Here is a 26,046-nt window from a genome sequence, read left to right as displayed (position 1 = left end):
GATCTGAGGCTACATGAACGTGATTGAAGTAAAGGGCACCGAGATGGGAAGCAAAAATAAACAGTTTGCCCTTGAGCTGCAGACTGCGAGATGTGTGTGTCTGTGTTTTAGAAAAGCAAAAGCATGCGAGATAGGGAGAGAAGGACATGGAAGAGAGGAAGGCCGGTTTGATAGACTAAGATAACACTGCCATGTCAGTACCTAAAAGAACATTGTTGGCTGTCATCTCTCTCTGGCTCTCGCTCGCTCTGTCTTTCTCTCTCTCTGTTCATCTCTGTGTCCGTGCATATTACGAGACTCCATAGATCAACTCCAAAAGTGACCTGCCTTGGCAGCATTTTAATCAATGAACATACTTTATCCCTGAGTCTCAATTTGCATTCTATCCATCCTAAAAAGTAAGTGAAATGAGAATAAGTGTGTCTCAAATCATAGTATGATATGATATTTGAGTATTAAAAGAGAATGCCAAAGTTGTGCAGATGGTCTACTATTCTGAGAGAAATGTTCACTGTAAATAAACTTATATTTCAGTGAGTACCAAAAAGTGTTGATAAAAAGTAAGAAGTGATGTGAATTTGACTATTTTACCCAGTATTTGTGTGTTATGTATTTTGTATGCTAATTAAGCTATGTCCCAAATGGCGCACTATACACTATGCAATACAAAATACACTATGCACTCAGCCATGAAGTGTATGAATTTTCCAAATGTAGCATTGTCCTAAATGGAACACTTAATGTTTTTTTACTACACGAAAGCTTTCACCATTTAATAGCTGATGGAAGTGACGTTTTAAACACATGCAATGTGTTGCTGCTAGCTTTAGCGCATTAGCCAACCACAGTTCAAGCCAGCATCACGGCCAGGTAATTCTGCCCCTTCTGCTACGTACGGCAAGCCGGCAAGTGCTAAATGCATGAAGTGTCCAATATCCCACACTCCTTTTTGACAGTTGAAGAATTACATCATCCAGATACTTCTAGTACACTTGTTTTTGTTGCATTTTCAGTGTAAACGTACTAATTGCACTACTTAATGATTGCGGTGTGCGGTTTGGGATTCTCCATTAGAGTATTACATTGTTAGCTTAGCAATATGCTAACGTGAATGCTGCTGCATTTGGCCATGTCCACACAAATACATTTTCATTTGAAAGTGCATTAATTTAGCTAGTTTCATGCCACTTATCCAAACTAGAATGGTGTTTTTCTTCACTGTAATGAGCATTTTGAAAATTGCTTATGTACCAAATAACAAATATTTTGGAACTAGAGATGAAGTTAGGAAACTGAAAACAAAGTTTTCAAACGAAAACAGATTGATATGGATGTGGCTAATGTTGAGTGTTTCAAATCAGTCACTTACGAATTTCCATTTCAGTTAGCATGTGACCTTAAGGCTAAAGCTTACTTCGGTTTTCCACATTTTGGTAAGTCTCCCACATGTTGCGCATGACACATACTTCCTCATCAGAACAGTATGCACTAGGGCTGTCGCATTAAAATTCGAAATTCGAAATTTGTCGAATTTAAGAAAACAAATGCGCATTCAAATGCTAAAACTGTGTATTCAAATTTTGGATGTGTGCCAAGCACTGACGATGACTTAAGATCGATCACATTCTTGCACTAATAAAGGCTAGACACGGTGCAATAAATACAGTTTAACAGAAAGCAGATGTCTCAAGATGCTTTTTAAAGTTTTTTTTTTTATTATTAGAAACAGCATCTAAAAAAACAGTGCCAGCTCGAGACGCTGAATAAACAAAAAGACATTGAATGAAGACGTTCGTCTAGCGCAGTATACGTAGAAAAGCATATGGATGCTTGCAAAAGCGTTCGGTGTGAACAGCCCCTTACAGTTGGTAGAGGTAATTGGCCATTGCATCTTGCTCTCTCATAAGCATTTCTCAGATAAAGCAATGAGTTTTTTAAATGCTTTGTCAGGAAAGGAGTTCAACTTGGAAATGTGTGTCTTGAGATTCTCGCGTTCTGTTCAATTCTGTTGTTCTCCATCTGTTTGAACAGCACCTGGCCTGGGCTCATAGTCTGAGCCGCTTCACCACTGAGTTCAGCCGAATGCCACTGCTATCTGGGAATACTGCTACCCTACATACAACTGTAATGAATAAAAAACAATGTGGTATTTCGCTGTTATTATAGCTTGTCTGGGGTAGTATACTGTGGCATCAGTGCCAGTGTAACACTATGTGGACTGCCTATTGAAGCGTTTACGCCCTCATTTTACTTTTGTCTTAACATTTGAGAATATGGACCAACTAAAACTTTTCATTTATTTTATGTGCATTAGTTGAAAATGGAATGCTCTTTTTTTAACAGCCAGAAATGTTCTTTGCAATAATATAATGGTGCTGTATGGTTTATGTATTTTATGTGCCCTCTTGTGGACAACAACGTCAGTTTAAGAATCAGCTGACTTAAAAATTCAAATTTAGTTTTTCTGCCCAATTGACAGCCCTAGTATGCACGCTCTAGTTTTTCTAGACACACGGACAGTCCTCTACTTGTGTCATCAGCACATACACCTGGCACTGAGTATCACAAAGCAGTCGTAGTGTGCACGTGTCAAACACGTCCTTACAGGCTCACGGTCAAAAGAGTATACTTTAAAAGTGTTCGATAGTGCACGAGATGGAAAGGCACATGGAACAACAAAGTATATTAGATGGTCAACAGCAAGACAGCTCACTAGGCTGTGGAACAGAGCTGATGAGATTCAGATCTGACCTTCAAATCTCCCTCTAGCCAAACGTACATGCAGAGATGATATTTACATAAACATTAAAGCACCATAGAGGGTTTTTAAAGGGACTGTGTGTATTTATGAATGTGGGTGTATCTCTATAAGCTTTTACAAGCAGAGGTGGTGGACACAATGTGGCGATCTGTCTCTCTCTGTTTGTGTGTGTAACAGGACAGCAGACTGTGAGACTGTATGCCCTCATGGCGTCCTCTTCAGCCCACGCTTGGCTTTTGTACAGAAACTGTTGAGGCTATTCAGCCAATGTCAGCACTTATGGTACCTGCCCATGTGTGTGTACGTGTCCGGTTGGCTGTCTTTGTAGGGATCTAATGTAAAATCTGAAACGCCCACATTCCACAAGGTCCCCACATGGAAAATGACTCATAAAGACACTAAAGAATGTTTTATTTCACATTTTAAAATCACAAAAGTTTAGGGTTAGCGTCAGTAATATAATAAGCTCCATTTAAAAGTGAATTTTGATGTTAAAATACTTTCTCATATCCCAGATTGAAAGAATAGTCATGCACGCAAAAATGAAAATTCTGTCCAAAAGGAAACTCCAAAATGTCCTATATATCTTTTGTTTTTGTTTCGTCTTACATTATTGTCCAGAGAGTAATGAATGATGTGCGGTATCTTGTATGTTAAGTCAGAGGGAAGGCCTGTTGTCTAAGACTTTGAAACTTCCTGAATTAAACAAACAGAGACTTCCTTAACTCAAGGATTTTCCAAAGAATGTGCCTTTTCATTGTCTAAAAGACCTGTAGATTAGCATAGGATCTCCACACCCAATTCCCCTTGTGTTTGTCCTGTTTACTCGCAGTCAGACCCATTATCTTGTTTATTCACATTCAGTTGTGCTTGTTGTCTCCAACGAGTTTCAGTTAAACAGCAGCTTCAGTCGGTTGAAGCGGATGAGGGAGGCCGGTCAGTCATGGACAGATTAGAGTCATGATTGTTGAAAGGAAACAGAGGGAGGAGGGGAAACACATTCTGCTTTTTAAACTACTTGTGTACCAAAGATATGTAAGCTCACGTTGCATTTACTATATTTCAGTTTCATGCAAAAACGGAAATATAGTAAATACAGATATAATGTATCTGTTTGAAAATGAATTGGTAAATTAGTTTTAGCCATTTTTAAATGTCAGTTCTATTTACAACAGTGAGCGTGTTTACATGCATGATCTTACACCATTTAAACTTGACAAGCCGACAACATGTAAGGTCATGTAAACACCTTACGCGGTATTCTTTTATCGGGTTAAGGTCATTAGCGGTTTAAGCAAAAACTGATCAGCACATGTAGATTTTTTGCCCATTTCGCGTTGCATGTAAACACCTTTACCAGCGTTCTATCCGGCTTATACAATGTGCATAAGTGCTGTGCGCGTAACTGTTTTCGTTTTGACATCAAACGCAGAGAATAATGCGAAAATTTCAAGTTTTCTTATGTTGTCGGATTTTTTGAATAAGCAGATTTTGGTAATTATCAGTGTACTGGTGTACATGTAAACGAGGGCTACTTTTCACTTACACCAGTAAGCTTCACATTCTTTTTTTGTTAACAATTTTATAAATGTATCAAAATAGACTTTAGTTAGGATCGACAGCATTTATCAATACAAGTGCAGCTTGTTCAAAATATCGTATGGATTTAAGGTCCTGCGTCAAGTCTAAGTTTTACAACACTCAGATTTATACTTTTTTCAGTGTTCATTTGTATTTTGTAGAACGCAAGGACTAATACCTCATCATGATTCCTCCTATGTTCAGTTTATAGCTACAGTGACCCTGTTTCCACCTGATATTAAGATGCGTCTCGGGTGATCCAAACACGTGGTCGGATGAGACACATCGCTGTTTACACCTGGTGTACATTGCGAGGAGAATTGTCTGTTATTTTAGTAGATTAGTTGTATTAACCTGAGCTGCAGATGTTCGTTCTTCTCATAAGTGTCCCTGCATGTTGATATCAGACACACTGAAGAAGATCCGTGAAGTTCTCATGCTTGTGTATATATTGGCTTTTTTTATTTTTCCGATCGGACGGTTACTTTTAAAGCCGCTCGTAACCGGCAAAGTTTAAACTCTTGTTTTAGTGCAGCGGTTGATTGACAGGTGAGGGGAGGCGCTTCGCTGCTGCCGGGATGCATACATGACGAATTAGCATTTACACATCAAATATGATGCGTTCAGATGCGTTTTTGACCACATACGTATGTGGTTTTTGTGATATGATCACACAGCGTTTTAGACCCCGCTTAGACCTGTACTTAGTGCTGACCACATGTGATCGGATCACCAAAAACACATCTTAATACCAGGTGGAAATGGGGTCAATGAAGCAATCAAGTTTAACGGGCTTCATTTTGTGAGTACATGGTGACTACAGACAAGCTGAGGGTTGCTAATGTTGGGTTGGTGTACAGAAAAGCATGTTGCTTGGCAATGGTCTCTGTGGTGACAGGACGGAAAGTCTCACACACCTGCCAGCCTACTAACACAAAAAAGTGGACTTGCACAGTCACAGCAACTGACCAAAATACACACAAACGCCAACCCCAGAGGAGGGATGTGAGGCATTGCAAGGTCAACATGAGTAGGACCACTGGGTTCTGAGCAGCAGACAGATGGAGGGTGAATGGATATGTTCAGAATGGAATACAAGTAGCTTAATGTATGCTGCACAGTATGTCCTGCTTATGTACTATAATAAAATAGGATATGGAACAGAATGCATGAAATATGCAACGGAACACATTTCAAACAGAAGTATTCCATGTTGTTTTCATATGACCTTTCTTGTTGTGTGATATTATCTCATAATACACATCAATATTTTGCAATTTAATACAATGTTGTGTAAAATGTCTTGGATGATCAAATAATGACTAAAGATGGACAAGTTTGCAGTTGTTATTAATTACAGTTCATTTATCACAATAAAAATAGAAGGTCAAGTCCAGCGCATTGCAATGGGGGGGATTCGGTGTTCCACATAATGCAAATAGTGTGCCATCCGCATATACTGCAAAAAGAGTATGACCCTTACAAAAAAGTGCAATGGTAACCATACTTTCTGCCAAAACATCATAGTTACTATAATTGCATGGTTACATAGTAAATGTAAAACCATAATACATTAATATGGGATTTTCATCGAATGGTGTTAGAGGCTTTCATAATCTTTGTCATTTTGTTTAATTTATTTTTAGATGACAGTGGTGGCTAATATCAAGTAAACACAGTTCTAATGTAGTAACAATAACTTCAGTAAATTAATAAGGAATTTTGGCAGAAAACATGGTAAATATGGTACATTTTTGTCAGGGGACCAGTATGGTAACATGACATTCAGAACATACCCAGAGACAACATGTGTGTATAGAAGTTTATACACGCTTATACACACATAAAAACATTGCATACACATGTAAACGGTAAACTGGTCAATGACGTGAAGTTATTCAAAAATACATAACAAAATAAAATTACACTTGAAAAGCCTTAACCCTGATGAACATGAGTTCAAAATAATTTAGACTTTTGTTCTGGAACTTAAAGTCCAACATGTAACAATCCAGTAAAATAAATAAATAAATTCTAAATTGTAAATAAAATTCCCATTAAACTCTGAAATTCGTGAAAAATGTATTAATGTGTTGTTGTTATTATTATTATTACAAAAACAAGTAGTGCAAAAATGTTGTGTTAAAATATTATTAAGAATTAAAAAAACATTTGTCTTCGAAATCAAACGTCAGGTGGTGTAACCAACATGCAGGTAGTCATTCTGTTGTCATGTGACAAAAAGAATAAATGCATGAAAGAGAGAGCACCCCTTATGGTCATCATAACCGTGAAGTTTTTTAAAAATATCTGATTTTATGACATTTTTATGACAATGCACGTTTTGTTCAGGTCAAATGAAGGGAAAAACAATCTTAACATTTGTGACTCAAAACGTATGATATTTGTAAAAATCATTATTTACCTTGAAAAATGTGTTTGAGAAATTTATTTTTTATTTTTTATTTGCTAAGGTGCAATGAAAGTATTTTAATGCCTTTTACTTAATGGTTACACCACTAGAAATAAAGACATTCAATCTTTATATATATATATATATATATATATACAGTTGAAGTCAGAAGTTTACATACACCTTAGCCAAATACATTTAAACTCGATTCCTGACATTTAATCATAGAACACGTTCCTTGTCTTAGGTCAGTTAGTATCACTACTTTATTTTAAGAATGTGAAATGTCAGAATAATAGTAGAGAGAATGATTTATTTCAGCTTTTATTTCTTTCATCACATTCCCAGTGGGTCAGAAGTTTACATACACTTTGTTAGTATTTGGCAGCATTGCCTTTAAATTGTTTAACTTGGGTCAAATGTTTTGGGTAGCCTTCCACAAGCTTCTCACAATAAGTTGCTGGAATTTTGGCCCATTCCTCCAGACAGAACTGGTGTAACTGAGTCAGGTTTGTAGGTCTCCTTGCTCGCACATGCTTTTTCAGTTCTGCCCACAAATTTTCTATTAGATTGAGGTCAGGGCTTTGTGATGGCCGCTCCAATACCTTGACTTTGTTGTCCTTAAGCCATTTTGCCACAACTTTGTAGGTATGCTTGGGGTCATTGTCCATTTGGAAGACCCATTTGCGACCGAGCTTTAACTTTCTGGCAGATGTTTTGAGATGTTGCTTCAATATATCCACATACATTTCCTTCCTCATGATGCCATCTATTTTGTGAAGTGCACCAGTCCCTCCTGCAGCAAAGCACCCCCACAACATGATGCTGCCACCCCCATGCTTCATGGTTGAGGTGGTGTTCTTTGGCTTGCAAGCCTCATCCTTTTTCCTCCAAACATAACGATGGTCATTATGGCCAAACAGTTACATTTTTGTTTTATTAGACATAGAACATTTCTTCAAAAAGTAAGATCTTTGTCCCCATGTGCACTTGCAAACTGTAGTCTGGCTTTTTTTTTATGGCGGGTTTGGAGCATTGGCTTCTTCCTTGCTGAGCAGCCTTTCAGGATGTCGATATAGGACTCGTTTTACTGTGGATATAGATACTTGCATACCTGTTTCCTCCAGCATCTTCACAATGTCCTTTGCTGTTGTTCTGGGATTGATTTGCACTTTGCACACCAAACTACGTTCATCTTTAGGAGACAGAATGCATCTCCATCCTGAGTGGTATGATGGCTGCATGGTCCCACGGTGTTTATACTTGCGTACTATTGTTTGTACAGATGAACGTGGTACCTTCAGGTGTTTGGAAATTGCTCCCAAGGATGAACCAGACTTGTGGAGGTCCACAAATTTTTTTCTGAGGTCTTGGCTGATTTCTTTTGAATTTCCCATGATGTCAAGCAAAGAGGCACTGAGTTTGAAGGTAGGCCTTAAAATACATCCACAGGTACACCTCCAGTTCAGTACACCTCCTTTCAGAAGCTAATTGTCTAAAGGCTTGACATCATTTTCTGGAATTTTTCAAGCTACTTAAAGGCACAGTTAACTTAGTGTATGTAAACTTCTGTCCCACTGGAATATGGGGTATAGTCAATTAAAAGTGAAACAATCTGTCTGTAAACAGTTGTTGGAAAAATTGCTCATGTCATGCACAAAGTAGATGTCCTAACTGACTTGCCAGAACTATTGTTTGCTAATACTAAATCTGTGGAGTGGTTAAAAAATGAGTTTTAATGACTTCAACCTAAGTGTAAGTAAACTTCTGACTTCAACTGTATATATATATATATATATATATATATATATATATATATATATATATATATATATAAAATGCTATAAACATTTTTTTTATTTTTATTTTTTTAAATGTATGAAAACAACATGGACACCAAGATTATATTTCTACGAACTTGATACATTTGTTTTAAACTAGATTTTAAGAAGATTTCTCTGACAACCTTATTTGTGAATTAGGACAAAAGAGTGATTAACAAAGACCCAGAGAGAAACCAATATAGCTCAAGTATTCTTCAAGAGCTTCAAACACACACATACACACAGCGGATAGAAACTGAAAAGTTTTAAATTCCAAACACCTCGTCTTTCTCTCTGGTTCTATCAGTGTGTGTCTTTGCCCATCTGTTACTGTGAGTGTGTTCTGACTCAGTGGCTCCAGTGATTGAGTTTAATCCCAGCTGAGCACGCTGGAGAGAATGAAGGGTTTACAAACGCCATCTCTCTTTCTGACAGACATTATCGGCCACAGAGTCCAGAGCACAGTCTCTAATCAACTATCATCGGGGTCAACCCACATACAGTATGACAGGTTATGATGGTCGAGAAAAAGTTGAGACCAGGACTCTGGTGGATCTTTCCTGAGGTTGATTATTCTGAAATTTGGTCCTCGATCTGACCTTCAGAAGCTGTAAATGGAAGTCTTGAGAAAATGATACCCTACAAAACTCTAATGCAGAGGTTGCTCAAATGACAGTTTGAATATAGAGGAATAACGTGGATAGAATAACTCAGATAATTTGGTCTTGGAGGAATTTGATGAGAAATATTTGAGTTCATATGTAAATCTCTAACTTTTGATGACCGACTGGTGTATTGTCAAATATGAGTACAGTTTGAAAAATTGTTTAGATCTCTTCTGAAACTTGAGACTCATTTGAGATTGCTGGAGAAGATAGCTGTTTTATTCTTAGGAGAAAAATCTGAGAATCAGGAGATCTCAGCATAAGTTTCCATAAATTCTACATTTAATTTCATAGCTATCTATGAGAAACAATAGAGATATTAAAAATACTTCAAGGGTCTCCATGTCATCTCAGTACTGTCTAGAAGAGAAAACTGAGATATTATAGAGTTCACAGAAGTCTTGATGTATTCTCAAGACTCTCTTTGAAACACAATTGAGATATTATAGAGATCTAAAAAGTATTTCAACTCAAGGAGAAACAATCTCTAGATTGTAAGTCTATCCCTCACAGCCAAAGATGGCGCTAGCGTGAATAAGGTCTCACAAGTCTTCATTTAATCTCTGTGCTTTCTAAGAGAGACAATTGAGATATTAAAGTGATCTCAGAACGTCTCCTTTTAATCTCTAAGCTTTTAAGGAGACACAACTGAGATATTATAGAGATCTAAAAAGTATTTATTTTTACTCAAGGCTGTCTAGGAGAAACAGTTGTGATATTAAAAATGTCTCAAGTCTCCATTTAATCTCAGTGCTTTTTAGGAGGTGCAATTGATATATTATAGAGATCTAAAAAGTCTCTATTTGTATTCAAGCCTAATTAAAATGATCAATTGTGTATTGAGATATTAAACAATCTCAAACGTCTTATTTTAATATCAGTGTTGTTTAGGAGAAACAATTGAGAAATAGATCTAATTTGTAGATAGAAGATATAAATAGAAAAGAGATCTAATTTGTTTTCACATTCATAAAGCTTTAAAGGGATAGTTCACACAAAAATGAAAATTCTCTCATCATTCACTCACCCTCATGCCAGTAGAACATTTAAAGGAATATTTCAGCTCTGTTGGTCCTCACAATGCAAGTGAATAGTGACCAGAACTTTGAAGGCCCAAAAGGCATCATAAAAATAATCCATATGACTCCAGTGGTTTAATCCATGTCTTCTGAAATGATATGATAGTTGTGGGTGAGAAACAGATCAATATTTAAGACCTTTTTTTAACTGTAAATCTGCATACTGGTTGGAGTTGGTCGAAGGTGGAGATTGATAGTAAAAAAAGACTTAAATATTCTGTTTCTCACCCACACCTATTATATCGCTTCAGAAGATATGAATTTAACCACTGGAGTCATTTGGATTATTGTTATGCTGTCTTTATGTGCTTTTTGGTCCTTCTGAGGTCTGGTCACCATTCACTTGCATTTTGAGGAACAACAGAGCTGAAATATTCTTCTGAAAATCTTTGTGTTCTGCTAAAGAAAGAAAGTCATACACATCTGGGATGGCATGAGGGTGAGTAAATGATGAGAGAATTTTCATTTTTGGGTGAACTATTCCTTTAATGAAAAGATACTTCTTAACTTGTCAGTTCATGTGCTACCTTCTCTATTCATCCAACCATTTATTCATCTATCCATCTGTCCATTTATCAATCTATCCATCTATTCACCCATCCTTCTGTGTGTTCATCCATGTAACGCCACAGTACCGCAGCAACAAAGATGTCAACTTCATCTTTCACACACTTCAGCAGTTCCAGACATGACGTTCTGGGTATCTTGTATATTGAACTAAAGTCTTTAACTCAGTTAAATGACTTAACTGCATTTGATCTCTGGAGTTAGTGCTCTGTAAGCACAACCCAGCAGGAGGTGTATGTCTGTGATCGAAATACTATAGCATACTAGCAAACTACTTGTACTATTTCTGCAGTATGTATTCTGTGCATGGGATGAAAATGTCCTGTATGCATAGAATACCTGGAAGGCTTACTACATTTTCCAAAATGCGCAATAAACTTCAATGCAAAGCTCTCAATTTGACCTTTCATTTTATGATTCAATGAATTAAAGGAATAGTTCACCCAAAAATGAAAATTCTCTCATTATTCACTTACCCTGCCTGATGCCATCCCAGATGTGTATGACTGTATTTCTTCAGCAGAATACAAATGAAGATTTTTAGAAGAAGATTGAGCTCTCAGGTCCTTATAATGAACTATTCCTCTTTTTCTTGACTCATTTGATAGTAAAGGCAATAAAAGGAAAACCGCAAGGCAGTGCAAAACAATATATCTCAGACATTGAACTGCTGTGGCATATAAAGATGAGAGACATGTTTGCTGATCAGACAGATAAAGAAACCATATTGAATTTTCACTGTGGACAGTTTTGTCATACTTTTAAAATACCACTTTGCCATGTACACAACTTTCAAATACTGCCTTAATTTAATACAAAATTAAATAGAATTTGCACCTCATTTAACTTCCGTAATTTGTAATGTTTTTATTACATTACAGTAATGCAAAAAGATGGCATGTTTAAATTTTGAAGTACATTTGTATATATATACACATGGTGATTTTATTTGCTGTACTGAATTTAATTTATGCTGTTTATTTAAATGTAAAAAATCCATTTGATTTTCATTACTATTTTACAGTTCTAAGTATGAGATTTTATTTTATTTTATTTTTATTTTTTTGCATTTGTTTTGCGTTACAGCAATGAGAATTTGGAAAGGAAATTTGCAGAATTGTCATGATCATTTTAATGGTCCTAAAAACCATTAGGACAAAAAAAAAAGAATATTTAGGGAAAAAAGAATAATTTTGGGTGAAATATAAGGAGCCCCTTAACTGACCTCTGCGGGGTAAAAAAAAATCCGGAGATTCTCGCATGCACACAAGAAGACTTTCCCGCACACATGAGAAAACATTTGCGTGCTCACGTGTTACAATTTCCGGTTTATGAATATCTTATTTCCTTTTGCGTCAGCGCCATCTCACGGAGAACACGAGTGCATGGGTGTGCATGAATTGATAGAGATATATTTTAAACTTGGCCTACAAGGATAGGCTAATACACTTGAATACATTTTATGGTGCCCATTTATGAGTACTTATGATAACTCCAGTTTACATAACTGCACCACCATGAGGACCTACTAAGTAGTGGGAATTGGGCATTCCAAATTGGGGAGAAAAAAGGGGATAAAAAAAAAAGAAATGGCATAAACAGAAAACAGCTAAACTGTAACGTGTGAGCACGCGAAAGTTTCTCAGGACTTTTTTCCCCCGCAAATTTCAGTTAAGGGGCTCTGTAGAAATATGACCCTGCTAATTCTTTGTAAGATTTACCCAAATAAAGTTGTGTGAGACTTGATTTTTTCCATTGTAATAGTTTGGATTATGGAAAGTGGGCTGTGGTATTATTGGTTAATGTTATTTTTCCCAAATTCGTCCAAATTTCGCCAAATTCAACATTACTGTCGAAAATCGACCTGTACTGTAAATATTGCATGTCTGCTGTGAACAATCAAAGGTGTCATAGCTGTTTAACTGTGCATATATGATTTGTTCTCAGCTCGGTGGTCGTCAATTAGTGATCCAATGGCCTCTCAGAGTTAAATGTCAGCTAATGTAGACTCGACATTCAAAGAGAGTGCCCTTAGGTTAACCGTGCTAAGCACATTTAATTCATGCACACATTACAGTATTGTATTATAAAAGTTACAAACGCTGCATGTTATTTCAAGTGTGCAGTTTAGGTAGTTGGCCTCAGTGTTGAACAATGCTACTTTCAAGACAATGTTGAACTGTTTTTATTAAGCTAATAGAATTCTGTTGTTACACATAAATCAGAATGAGCACCTGCCATTAGTCTCGTACTGCAAACAAAGGTTTTGTTTAGACAGCCAGCACATTTTTTCCCCCAATTCAAATATGTTGAATTATTTGTAGTCTAACCCACGAAAAAACAAAAAAAAACAAAAAAAAAAACATTACTTCTGTAACCAATGTAGTTATACAATATATTGACTGCATTGAACAAACGGATCTGATTTCATCACTGGCAAATGACATACGCTAATCTCGGTCTGATCGAATGTAAAAAACAAGTCCAAATTGTACGCTTTGTATACAAAGCCTAAAGACTAAGAGGCTGTTAATCTGTTTATAGAGACTGTTTATTCCAAACTTGTTCTTGTACAAAAAAATCTAGACACAACACAATGAATGAGCCGAACGCAGGTGTCTCTAGGTGCATTTTTGTAACTTGACACAGCGTCTTAAAAATGTGGCGCTCTTGTGCAAGACGCTTAAATATCAGTGTGACGTGGCACAGCGGTCAAAGATGTCCATCTAACGGATGTTTACAAAGAGAAACAACTGGAAAAACTGCAAGGAATCTGGCCCTACCACTTTACCAAAATAATTGTTACATAATTTTCTTTCATGGTGCATAGTGTACTGTCATTTCTGCACCATTTGTGGCACAAAACGGAATTGCAGCAAATGCGACACAGCGGTCAAAGACGTCCATCTAGTGCATGTTTACACAAAAACAAAATCAAACTGAAAAGCAGTGCAGATGCATGCAAAAGCACATCCGATGTGAACAAGCTCTAACACTAATCTATAAATAATCTTTACATAATTTTCTTACATTAAGCTGCGTGGAATTTCTGTGCCACTAGTGGCACCAAATGGAATTACAACGAGATGCGCCACAACGGTCAAAGGAACCATCTACTGCATGTTTACATATAATTTTTTGGATGGGAAACAGAATCAACAGCCTCTAACACTATATAAAATAATTATTACCTCATTTTCTTTTTGTTATGGTACAGTGTGCTATTTCTTCACCAGAAGTGGCACTTAACGGGATTGTGGGAAATAATGATTGGTTTCAAACAGGATCATGAGACACTCCTCTTATCTTTCATTGTTTGGACAAACAGGTTGGTCCCCCTCATGCCAATATTGCTAGCTAGGGTTGATCAAACAGATTACAGTTCTGTTTGGTTCAGAAATTATAGACTGCATCATTAATAACAAATATTGCTGTACACAAATATCTTTGGTCAATTTGTTTGGTACGAAATGGACGTCTCACTTGTAATCTGGGTTGGGTAAGATGGAGTGTTGCACATAAAATGTATAGATGTGGATAATGTCCTCATGCAACTCTGGTCAATAAGACATAGTGCTTAATACCATATGAATTGGCACCCTGGAGTGAAGTGTCATTTGGCGCTTGCATTACTCCTAATGGTATAGCCATAAAATGCAACTGCCCTTGAATTAAGCTCACCTCTCAAACGCTCACCCGGTTATTTCTCTAACATTAGATACATTACCACTGCAGGTCTATTAGATGTTTAAGCTGCAGTTCAATAACAGTTTGAATTATTTCTCATGCAGTCGATGAAATGTATGTAATTGATGGTTACGAAGGCTTTTTATGGCAGTTCTTTTGTCGAGTGAAGGAGATTGGGCATAATTCCAGCACTCCCAGTGGGAATGAGTGGGAGTTTGCAATGGGCGGCAGGTGTTCGTGGGTGAGTCTGGATGAAGATCAGGTGAATCTTCCCAGGAAAGTCACGAAAAACAGGGATTGAGAGAGACAGAGAGTGAATCACCTGTGCGGTACATCTAAAGGCGCCTAAAATGGGGATTTTAAAAAAATATTGTGCTCCCACGGATGATTAAAGCAATGAATCACTCAAAAAATGAAAGTTGTGTCATCATTCTCACTCTCATGTAGTTGCAAATCCGTTTGACTCTCTTTATTTTAACAGAAAAAGTAACCTTTTTTTTCCTATCTTGGCCTCTCTTTTTCAGATAATAAATGTTAAAGGGGACTGTGACTGTAAAGCTCCTAAAATGACAAAAAAAGTACCATAAAAGTCCAAACGACTTGTACGCTTATATTCCAAATCATCTGGCAGCATGCAATAGGTTTGTGTGAGGAACAGACTAAAATTTCATACATCAAAAAGCAGAGATGGGTAGTAATGTGTTACATTTACTCTGTTCCATTTACATGAGTAACTTTTTGGGGGAAAAAATTACTTTTATGAGTATGTTTTATGGTGGGTACTTTTCACTCTTACTCAAGTAAATTTCTGATGAAAAAAACAGTTACAGTGGGTACTGTTCCTGTCGTTTCATTACTGTTTTTAATTTAATAAGTGTTAATAAATGCGTATTTTATTGAGATTTTTGAATGGGACTCTTACGGAACTTCACAGCTGCTGCATGCTGTCCCTCGAGTCGCGTTCAACACTACAGCAGCAAGCACGCAAAACAAACATTTCTTCACTCCACACAATGCCTTCATTTTACACCAAGACAAGGATAGATTTCAAGATTAAAATTGCAGCCCCATCTTAAGAAAACACGGTGAGGTAAGTTTTAGAGATTGTGACAATGTGAGCTTGTCTGTGTCATGGTGATACTCATTCATTTTCAGCATGAATCTGTAACTGTGGGCTCTTATGACCTCAGTTTCTAAGTTTACATTTTTATATCAGCGCTGCAACATATCAGTGCCTACTGTATAAATCTTTGTAAACATCCGCATTAAGTGCAAATGTTTTGCCCTGCCTATCGCGATTGTGAGCAATTCTGCATGTGCAAGGTTAGCGCGTGCACTGTGTTTGACAGATGCGGGCGGCTTATGGAAAACAAGCTTCCAAACACAGAGATAAGGTGCAATTTACCCTTAGTGTACAGAATTATTTATCTAAATGACCGTCACTGAACTAAATTCACGCAGGATGTAAAAAGCTGTGAAATAATGACAGAAGGCATGAATAAAGCATGATCTTGCTTCAATATAAAATTAAACATTATATACATAACTTGGGACTGTTTGACATTGTTCACGTTTATCACTGTAATAATTACTAGAATTGACAGATTCGTCCAAATCTGAGAAGCATCCTTAAAGTGATAGTTCAGCTTTTAATTAATATTACAGTTGTGCTCAAAAGTTTGCATACCCTGGCAGAAATTTTGACATTTTGGCATTGATTTTGAAAATATGACTGATCGTGCAAAAAAAAACTTTCTTTTATTTAAGGATAGTGATCATATGAAGCCAATTATTGTCATCACATAGTCGTTTGGCTCCTTTTTAAATCATAATGATAACAGAAATCACCCAAATGGCCCTGATCAAAAGTTTAAATACCCTTGAATGTTTGGCCTTGTTACAGACACACAAGGTGACACACACAGGTTTAAATGGCAATTAAATTAAATTATTTTAAATTGCAATTAGTGTCTGTGTATAAATAGTCAGTGAGTTTGTTAGCTCTCACGTGGATGCACTGAGCAGGCTAGATACTGAGCCATGGGGAGCAGAAAAGAACTGTCAAAAGACCTGCGTAACAAGGTAATGGAACTTTATAAAGATGGAAAAGGATATAAAAAGATATCCAAAGCCTTGAAAATGCCAGTCAGTACTGTTCAATCACTTATTAAGAAGTGGAAAATTCGGGGATCTCTTGATACCAAGCCAAGGTCAGGTAGACCAAGATAGATTTCAGCCACAATTGCCAGAAGAATTGTTCGGGATACAAAGAAAAACCCACAGGTAACCTCAGGAGAAATACAGGCTGCTCTGGAAAAAGACAGTGTGGTTGTTTCAAGGAGCACAATACGATGATACTTGAACAAAAATGAGCTGCATGGTCGAGTTGCCAGAAAGAAGCCTTTACTGCGCCAATGCCACAAAAAAGCCCGGTTACAATATGCCGTCAACACCTTGACATGTCTCACAGCTTCTGGCACATTGTAATTTGGAGCGACGAGACCAAAATAGAGTTTTATTGTCACATAAGTGCTATATTTGGAGAGGGGTCAACAAGGCCTATAGTGAAAAGAATACAATCCCCACTGTGAAGCATGGTGGTGGCTCACTGATGTTTTGGGGTGTGTGAGCTCTAAAGGCACGGGGAATCTTGTGAAAATTGATGGCAAGATGAATGCAGCATGTTATCAGAAAATACTGGCAGACAATTTGCATTCTTCTGCACAAAAGCTGCGCATGGGACGCTCTTGGACTTTCCAGCACGACAATGACCCTAAGCACAAGACCAAGTTGACCCTCCAGTGGTTACAGCAGAAAAAGGTGAAGGTTCTGGAGTGGCCATCACAGTCTCCTGACCTTAATATCATCAAGCCACTCTGGGGAGATCTCAAATGTGCAGTTCATGCAAGACGACTAAAGACTTTGCATGACCTGGAGGCATTTTGCCAAGACGAATGGACAGTTATACCACCTGCAAGAATTTGGGGCCTCATAGGCAACTATTACAAAAGACTGCACGCTGTCATTGATGCTAAAGGGGGCAATACACAGTATTAAGAACTAAGGGTATGCAGACTTTTGTACAGGGGTCATTTAATTTTTTTCTTTGTTGCCATGTTTTGTTTTATGATTGTGCCATTCTGTTATAACCTACAGTTGTATATGAATCCCATAAGAAATAAAAGAAATGTGTTTTGCCTTCTCACTCATGTTTTCTTTAAAAATAGTACATATATTACCAATTCTCCAAGGGTATGCAAACTTTTGAGCACAACTGTATATCATCATTTCCCCACCCTCATGTTCTTCCAACCCCATGAAACTTTCTGTATTCTGTGGAACCCAAAAGATGTTAGACAGAATGTTAGAGACTGAGAGTCTCAGTCACCATTCCCTTTCAAAATATGGAGGGGGAAAAAACATGCAGTGAAAGTAAATGATGATTACGGTTAGCATTCTTTCTAACATCTCCTTATAGGAATTATTTTTTACTCACCCTCATGCCATCCCAGATGTGTGGGGTTTTTTGTTTCTTCTGCTGAACACAAAGATTGTTAGAAGAATATCTCAACTCTGTTATTTTATACTAGAATGCAAGTGAATGGGTACAAAAACTTTGAAGCTCAGAAAGCACATAAAGGCAGCATTAAAGGAATTCAAATGACACTGGTTCATTCTGTGTCTTCAGAAGGGATCTGATAAGTGTGAGTGAGAAACAAATCAATATTTAAATCCTTTTTTACTATAAATCTCCACTTTCAAAATCTTCTTCTTGTGTTTTTGGTGATTCAATTCTTTGTGCATATCGCCACCTACTGGGCAGGGAGAAGAATTAATAGTAAAAAATGACTTTATATATTATAAAGTTATATATATATGTATCTGTTTCTCACCCACACCTATCATATTGCTTCTGAAAATCACTGGAGTCGTATGAATTACTTTTATGCTGCCTTCATGTCCTTTTTGGAGCTTCAAAGTTCTGGTCACCATTCACTTGCATTGTATGGACCAACAGAGCTGAGATATTCTTCTAAAAATCTTTATTTGTGTTCTACAAAAGAAAAAAAGTTATACACATCTGGGATGGCATGAGGGTGAGAAAATGAGAGCATTTAAATTTTTTGCTGAACTATCCCTTTCATTTCATGCATGGAAGAAAGAAGTCATATGGGTTTGGAACAACATGGTGGTGAATGATGACAATTTCCATTATTAACAATAATATTAATATATTTATAGTATTATTATTATTATTATTATTATTATTATTATTAATCATTCTGTAATGCATGTTAAATGTGTATCATATATTGGAATATAGGAGAGTAAACATCCATTACATTATATGTGAATGTAACTAGTTACTCACTACTTGAGTATTCTTTTTTTGGATACTTTCTTACTCTTACTCGAGTAATTTTTAACATTATTACTTTTACTTGAGTAAAGTTTTTGGCAACTCTACCCACCTCTGTCAAATAGTCATACAGGTTTTAAATGACATGAGGGTGAATACTGTAAATTATGACAGAATTTAAATTTTTGCCTGAACTAACCTTTTAAATGAGGGTTATTTCATCATTTAAAATTGTAGTAATGTGTGAGAAAGAATTAAGAGTATTTAATTGCAGTGTGTCCTCCCATAATTATGCAGACATAATGAAAGTATGCATCAAAATCTCAGCTATAAACCTCAACCATAAGGACTTTAGTGAACATCTAGCGCAAACTCTGGAGACACAGCCTTAATGTTATAGCAATTGTCAGTGAAAAACTTTCCAAACTATTTTCAAACTTATTTTATTTTTATCTGGACTAATTAACTTCTGTGGTACTTTCCAGAACTGTCAGATGCTATTTTCTCCTTATTGAGCATGACAAGAAAAAATTGCAAAGGTCAGGAAAAAAATAATTCCAATGTTCCGTCCAGATGGTGAAGGCAGCTTTTCCATAGTTTTAGTTGGATCAGCTACTTTTTATAAAATTTGTGTGGGGCACATTAACCAATCACCAATGCTGATGCAATCAATATGCGTCCAATTAAACATATGCTTTCTTTACACTTCGTTATGTTGGACTCAAATCAAGTATATTGCTGCATTCCATTCAACTCTGAAAGGCAAATTTCCAAAGTCCTACTTAAAAAAGAGCAATAGAACACCACTTGAAAACAAGTATGTGAAGCTCAATTTCATGCATAGTTGCATTTCTAAATGTGTCAGACCACAATTCATATTACAACCAAGTACTGTGGCATTTTCAACGTTACCACAAGAGGCGCTATAGCGGACATTAGTGTGAACTGTCCGCTTCTAGAGTGAGTTTTCTTTTTCAAGCTAACTATAGTCATGGCGGAGGAACAGTTGAAGAAAATATTGCTAAGCAAATAAGGTAAACTTACTTGAATAATAACAAATCCAGATTAATGGCACAGACTTTTGAAGGTACCTCTATTGCCCCCTTAAATACTGAGGTTTATTCCAGCTAGGGTAACGCAAGAATGCATGTTAAGCATGTTCAACCAGACTTCGCATTGGCAGTACGTTGACAAAGTGCTCAAATCAGCATATGCGTACTTATGTAAAGTATATCTCTGGCTGTAGACTGCATCCTAATTCACATACTATCCACTCTATGTAGTATGCAAGATTAGGATTTGTGCATCCCAAATTAAAGTATGTTGTGTACTATTTCCAGTGGTTTTTCGAAAGTTTGCATCCATGCATACCTTATGGGCTAATACTAGTAACGACAATCCTGTGCATTATGAAAAGGAAGGAGTGTGTGGTGGATTTTTCAGTCATAGAAAAATAGAAATAAATGTGAAGCAGTTCTGAAATATATAAACTTAATTGAGATGTAATAATGGGTTTAAAAGTTGCAAATGTAGATGGACGCTAACGCATGCACGCAAACGCAAAAAGTATGCGATAAAAAGGTCTGTGGTATCAAGATGCAATATTATGAAATCATAGTATGTCCCAATATTGGTGTACTACATTACTACACACTCAAAAGTATGTACTTTCTAGGGCTGGCCGATTAATCAGATTTTATTTTTAATTACGATTTTGTCTTCCAACGATCATAAAAACAAGATAATCGAGATAAAACGATTATTGTGCCACATTCCGTTTCACAATGAAACACCCCGACTTTATATCTTTAAATCATCCTTTAATAAAGTTAAAATAATCAGAAAGCGGGTTATGAAAAAAAAGAACTCAGAAACTGGCATTTCTCCGTGTGGTCAGCTCTGCGTCTATGAGTTGCTTGAAGTGACTGAATCACACTGAATCACGGCTGATGCACACTCTTCACGCATGTGTTTGCTGCAGCTAGATTATAACATGATGGCTCGTGATGCAGTGAATCATAATATATGTCTCACGTTCACTATATGTTTCTAATCATGAAGACAATCGGCGATACACAGCTCTATTAAGAAGATCAATTTGTATTTTGTGAGTTAAAGATAGATCGATGTGAACATAAAGGTGAGAGAGAGTGTAGTCTTAGCCGCATTATACACTGTACATTTACTTAAGGAGCTATACTGCAGAAGAAAAAATTGTTGAATGTTGAATACAATATTTAACCAGGGCTCGACATTAACGCTTGTCTGGGACAAGTGGATTTTTGAAGGGGCAAGTGAAAGAGAATTTTACTTGCCTGACCGGACAAGCAGAGTAATTAAAATGTCAATAACAAAAAAATAACCAGCTAAATTTGTGATAGCCTAGGCCTGTGTCACTTATTAGAAAGTTCATATTCTTATTCTGCTGCTGAAAGTAATCCAGAGCACGTAAATGTATAATTCGCTAGTGATCTAGTAACAGCTTCACCCTGTTTGATTGACAGGCGGCGTATGTGTGTGTGCTGAACATCTCAACATTGATCAAAATAATCGTGATTATGATTTTGTCGTAATCGAGCAGCTCTAGTACTTTCTCATAATCTTTGAAGTACATACTTTTAGTGCTTAGTAGGCACATGCAAATTATGGCACTGCCTATTAGTCTCTATAATGGAATTGAATCTGTTGCTTGAATTTAGATTTCTCTGGCACATCTGTTACAGTGATTTTCTTGGAAAAGTTGACATACTGAGCAGAATTGAAGTGAAATATCACCATTAGCACAGAAGAGTGGGTTGTCACTGTAGAAACAGAGCTTTTCAATGATGGTGACGCACATAATGAATGTTTGACATGCTGTGCTGCCTACGCGTTCTGAGAACTGTCAAAGAGAAAACTTTGCTTATTGTTGTTGAAAACAATACATAAAACATTTTACATAATATTTGTAAGAAGGGTAGTTTAGACATAACATGCCAAGGAACCTTTTTAAGTCCAAGATTTTGAGTTACAATTGATCTGAATGTATACGGGAAAGCATGTCTTGAAAAATCACAATTTTTAAGTTTTCTATCACATTTAATGGCCTTTTAGCCTAGCTGTTTGCAGTTCACATAAATGATCCTGCTGTGTGACAAAAACAAAATTCCATTTAGACAAATATTCCATGTAGTATCTCAATTAATATAAGCTCATAAAATGGCATGTATAATAGTTCTAAGGGAATTACGGACAACAAAAATGTATGAATTAAAATTTTAGATGAATTATAGCTTGACACACCGCAGGAAAATGCTTGAAATTTAATAATACAAATATTTTTTAAAGCAGTTATGCCTTTAAATGAAATCAATTGATACAACATTGTTGTCTGGAAATATAATGCATGCTTTTTTCAGTAAAAGTTAGGATAGAATTAACACTTTATCTTAGATCAATTATGAATGAAACTAATTACATGCAAATAATAAGGTACTATTTGTATCTAATAATTAGCATAACATCTCCCCTCATCTCTAGACTCCCTGTTTGTTTGTTTGTTTGTTTGTTTGTTTGTTTGTTTGTTTGTTTCTATTAGGGTAACTAATATTTAAAATATATGTCTGAATATTGCTTGACCCAAGCTATTGTTTATCTAGGCTTCAAATTTCAGGTTATTTGTTATCCATGATTCTTTACCTTTGACCTCTGTATCTTTCCTCTCTTTCAGAGGTTGGCTAGAGAGGCTGAAGACATCCAGAGAGAACATTCATGGCAAGATGGCATCAAAGTAAGTTCAAAATACAACCGTCTGAATAATACGTCCACTAAATGAAAAGTGGACGCCCTGCTGTTGAAAATGAAAGCACCGATGACCTCGAAGTGAGATTAGAGGTTCCAATCTTACTCAACTTTTTAATGAGAATATGAGAACAATTTAAGGATGGCTTTCTCTCAATAGCAGTGGAACAGAAATAATCACTGGCACAGACATTAGCAGTTTTGATTGTGAAAATGACTTTCAAAAGTGAAAAAGACAGATTTGTCATTTGTGCCCAAGAAATGTGCTTTTAAACACTTTCCCTGTTTTGTTCAGTAGGTTGTTGGCAATCTAACATTAACTGAATCAACAGGGCTGTGTTTTTACATAGCCACAGAGTTGGTTCAACATGGCCCCTGATGTTGGATGCCCCATTGATCGCTCGCTGAGGTTATTTCTCAGTGCAAATTGACTGGCTAACTTAGTCATGTTGTCAAATGCAAGAGTAACTCTTTCAATGAGATCTCCTTGAGCGGCACCACCGGGCGCCCTTGGAGGATTGAAATGCAGACAGACAGAACTTGGGTAGCATATTGTGAGAAACAATGTGTATTATATGTGTGTTGAAGTGTCACAACTATTCAATTTTGCAGATAACAAAGTATTACACAACAACAAAATATTCTGAAATTATCTCTATTGGTTTTTAGTAGAACTTTTTGCTGATTAAGCATATTTATTGAAAGCATATTTGATACCTTTGAACATGACAGAATCTTTTATATATATATATATATATTTTTTTTTTTTTTTTTTTAACTCTCATGATAAGTAAAGTGAAGCTGTTTTTGCACTGATGTTATGAATAATCATTTGGTTTGCATCCACCAAATTTCAAGTACATATTTGGATATAAGCAAGTATTATGAAGTACCTTTAAATTGTAATATTTACAATTAATTTACTGGATTATCATAAAATTGGGATTGCCACATGGTTATTTGTCATATTAACCAGTAGAACAAAGATACAAATTAAGTAAAGAGTGCTTTGGGTTTACAAAAGCAGTATCCAGTACAAAACTATTCAGAAATTTAAAAAAGTAATTATACAGTACTGTGCAAAAGTTTTAGTTTTCATTAATCAATTAATGTCATACAAAATCCAGTAAACAGAAGAAGAGCTAAATTAGTATTTGGTGTGAACTCTTTTACCTTCAAAACAGCACCAATAATCCTAGGTACACCTGGTCACAGTTTTTCTTGGTTGTTGGCAGATAGGATGTTCAAGCTTCTTGGAGAATTCTCCACAGTTCTTCTATCTATTTAATCTGTCTCAGTTGCTTCTGTCTCTTTATGTAATCTCAGACTGACACGATGTTCAGTTGGGGGCTCTGTGAGGGCCATGACATCTGTTGCAGGGCTCCCTGTTCTTCTATTCTAATCTTTTCTGTTTTCAAAAGTAATGTTTGGGAGTCTAAAATTTATATTTTCTATTGACACACTGAAGTAACAGATATAAATAACCATCTTAAGACAAATGCTTTTGTGAAACATCTTCTGTGCCTAAGACTTTTGCACAGTATTGTATGTAGGACAAAACTAATTAAATGAGTGGTTTTCTTTGTATGATTATAATTAGGGATGTCCCGATAAAAATTTTTTGAGAACGAGTATGAGTACCGATCTTTTTTGGTACTCGCCGATACCGAGTTTTTTTTCTCTGAACTCCATATCAACAGTTAATTTCAATTATATCATCAAAATGGTGTTTAAATACGTAAATGAATTCATTAAAACTTTAATCAAATTAAAATATAACAATTAATGTCCAACATTATATTGTATTATTTTTTTATCAAATGAAGTGCTTATATACAGAACCTCACAGCACAATCCAAAATACACTGGAGTTTTATTTTGTCAAAGAAAGTGCTGCATAAAAGAGAATCACAGATTTTAGATACTGCTTAAGTATAATACAATTACTACTGATTTATTATTATTAATATTGTTAGTAGTAGTAGTATTACAGTGAATATTACATAACTTTACAGTAGTGATATATTTTTTTCACACTTTTTCCCAATAAGTTTAGCTTTAATTTTGACGGAGCTTTTATTTTGAAGTGTTTCTGTGTTGTTTTGACCAAAGAGCTCTGACGTTATGATGGCAGTTTCCCACTCTGGAAAAGCCGGTTGCTACTTGACCCAAAGTGATTATTAAACCACAAAAGGCTGCTATTTAATTAAATAATTATGTCCTCTAAATGTGCCTCACGCTACAACGTGAATTTGCACTCTGTTTACTCTCATCTGCTACAAACAGAGCGCATGATGCTCATGATGGTGTTTTCCCTGTATGAGCCTTGGAGGAGCTTTAAAACGGTGCCAGCGCAACACTGTCTACACATATTCACAAGCACTCACATTTGAATTACATGCAAACTATATATTTATCTCATTAAATTGCAGCTTTTGCAGTTAAATAATCTCACTAGGACATAACGTGATTTTAATTTGTGGGCTGAATGTTTACGTAATGACATTCGTACGTCAGATGGTATCAGTTTTTGGTATATAAGCATTTTTTCAAGGTCGAGTACCAGTACATGTATATACCAGTATCGGTATCTGGACATCCCTAATTATAATACAGTAATACTTTTTAAAGCTACTGAAGTTATTCAGCCAAAAGCAGTCAGTGGTTTTCCTGTGATTATATATATATATATATATATACTCATGTATGATTTATACTGTTAATGTTATTGATGGATAGATGGGCAGACGGACAAATGGATAGATGGATGGATTGATTTATTTAATGAATGAATTAATGATCCTATACAGTAATAACTTTATTTTATAGCACCTTTTTAGCAATTTAGCACAAAGTGCTTCACAAAACATAAAATCAAAACACACTCAGAAAAACACAAGGTAAAAATTCACAAAGTAGTAAAAGCAAGTCTATACAAATGAGTTTTTAAACGACACTTAAAAAAAGACAGATTCAGCAGATCTAATAAAGCAGGGCAGGCTGTTCCTTAATCGTGGGGCCTAAACTACAAATGCTCTATCACCTTTTGTTTTGCATATAGATCATGGAACAGCTAACAGGTCATGACAAGAAGATCTAAGAGATCTAATGTTTCGTTTGGTCTTAACCCACTGGGGTCTGAGTGTGTTTTGGGCCCTGGAGAAGTTTTGACATGCCTTGACATTTGTGCTCTTTTCAGTTGCTTAAAAACATATTAATGGCTAAAGTCTGATAACACTGTATTCAGCACAAACTGGGCTACAATAATATGTGAACAACATGTATGTACATGTTTGTATTTTTTAGAAAATAACGTTTATGCGTGGTTTT

The 26,046-nt window shown here is 36.1% G+C and overlaps 2 protein-coding genes across 2 annotated transcripts in view; one reads left to right on the top strand and one right to left on the bottom strand.

Annotated features, from left to right (window-relative positions):
- LOC127448973 (uncharacterized) overlaps positions 1–26,046 on the bottom strand; it is a 222,445-nt gene that overhangs the window by 49,889 nt on the left and 146,510 nt on the right. The gene's annotated exons all lie outside the window — the stretch shown is intronic.
- Positions 1–26,046, top strand: part of LOC127448953 (voltage-dependent calcium channel subunit alpha-2/delta-2-like) — a 282,297-nt gene that overhangs the window by 118,974 nt on the left and 137,277 nt on the right. The window contains exon 4 of the mRNA XM_051711950.1: positions 22,646–22,705. Within this exon, the coding sequence (XP_051567910.1) occupies positions 22,646–22,705 (60 nt within the window). The remainder of the gene's footprint in view (positions 1–22,645; positions 22,706–26,046) is intronic.

Source organism: Myxocyprinus asiaticus, chromosome 12 (assembly GCF_019703515.2).
Source record: "Myxocyprinus asiaticus isolate MX2 ecotype Aquarium Trade chromosome 12, UBuf_Myxa_2, whole genome shotgun sequence".
NCBI lineage: Eukaryota > Metazoa > Chordata > Actinopteri > Cypriniformes > Catostomidae > Myxocyprinus > Myxocyprinus asiaticus.
Note: the sequence above shows the minus strand (reverse complement) of the source record. Positions and strands in the feature narration are given on the sequence as shown.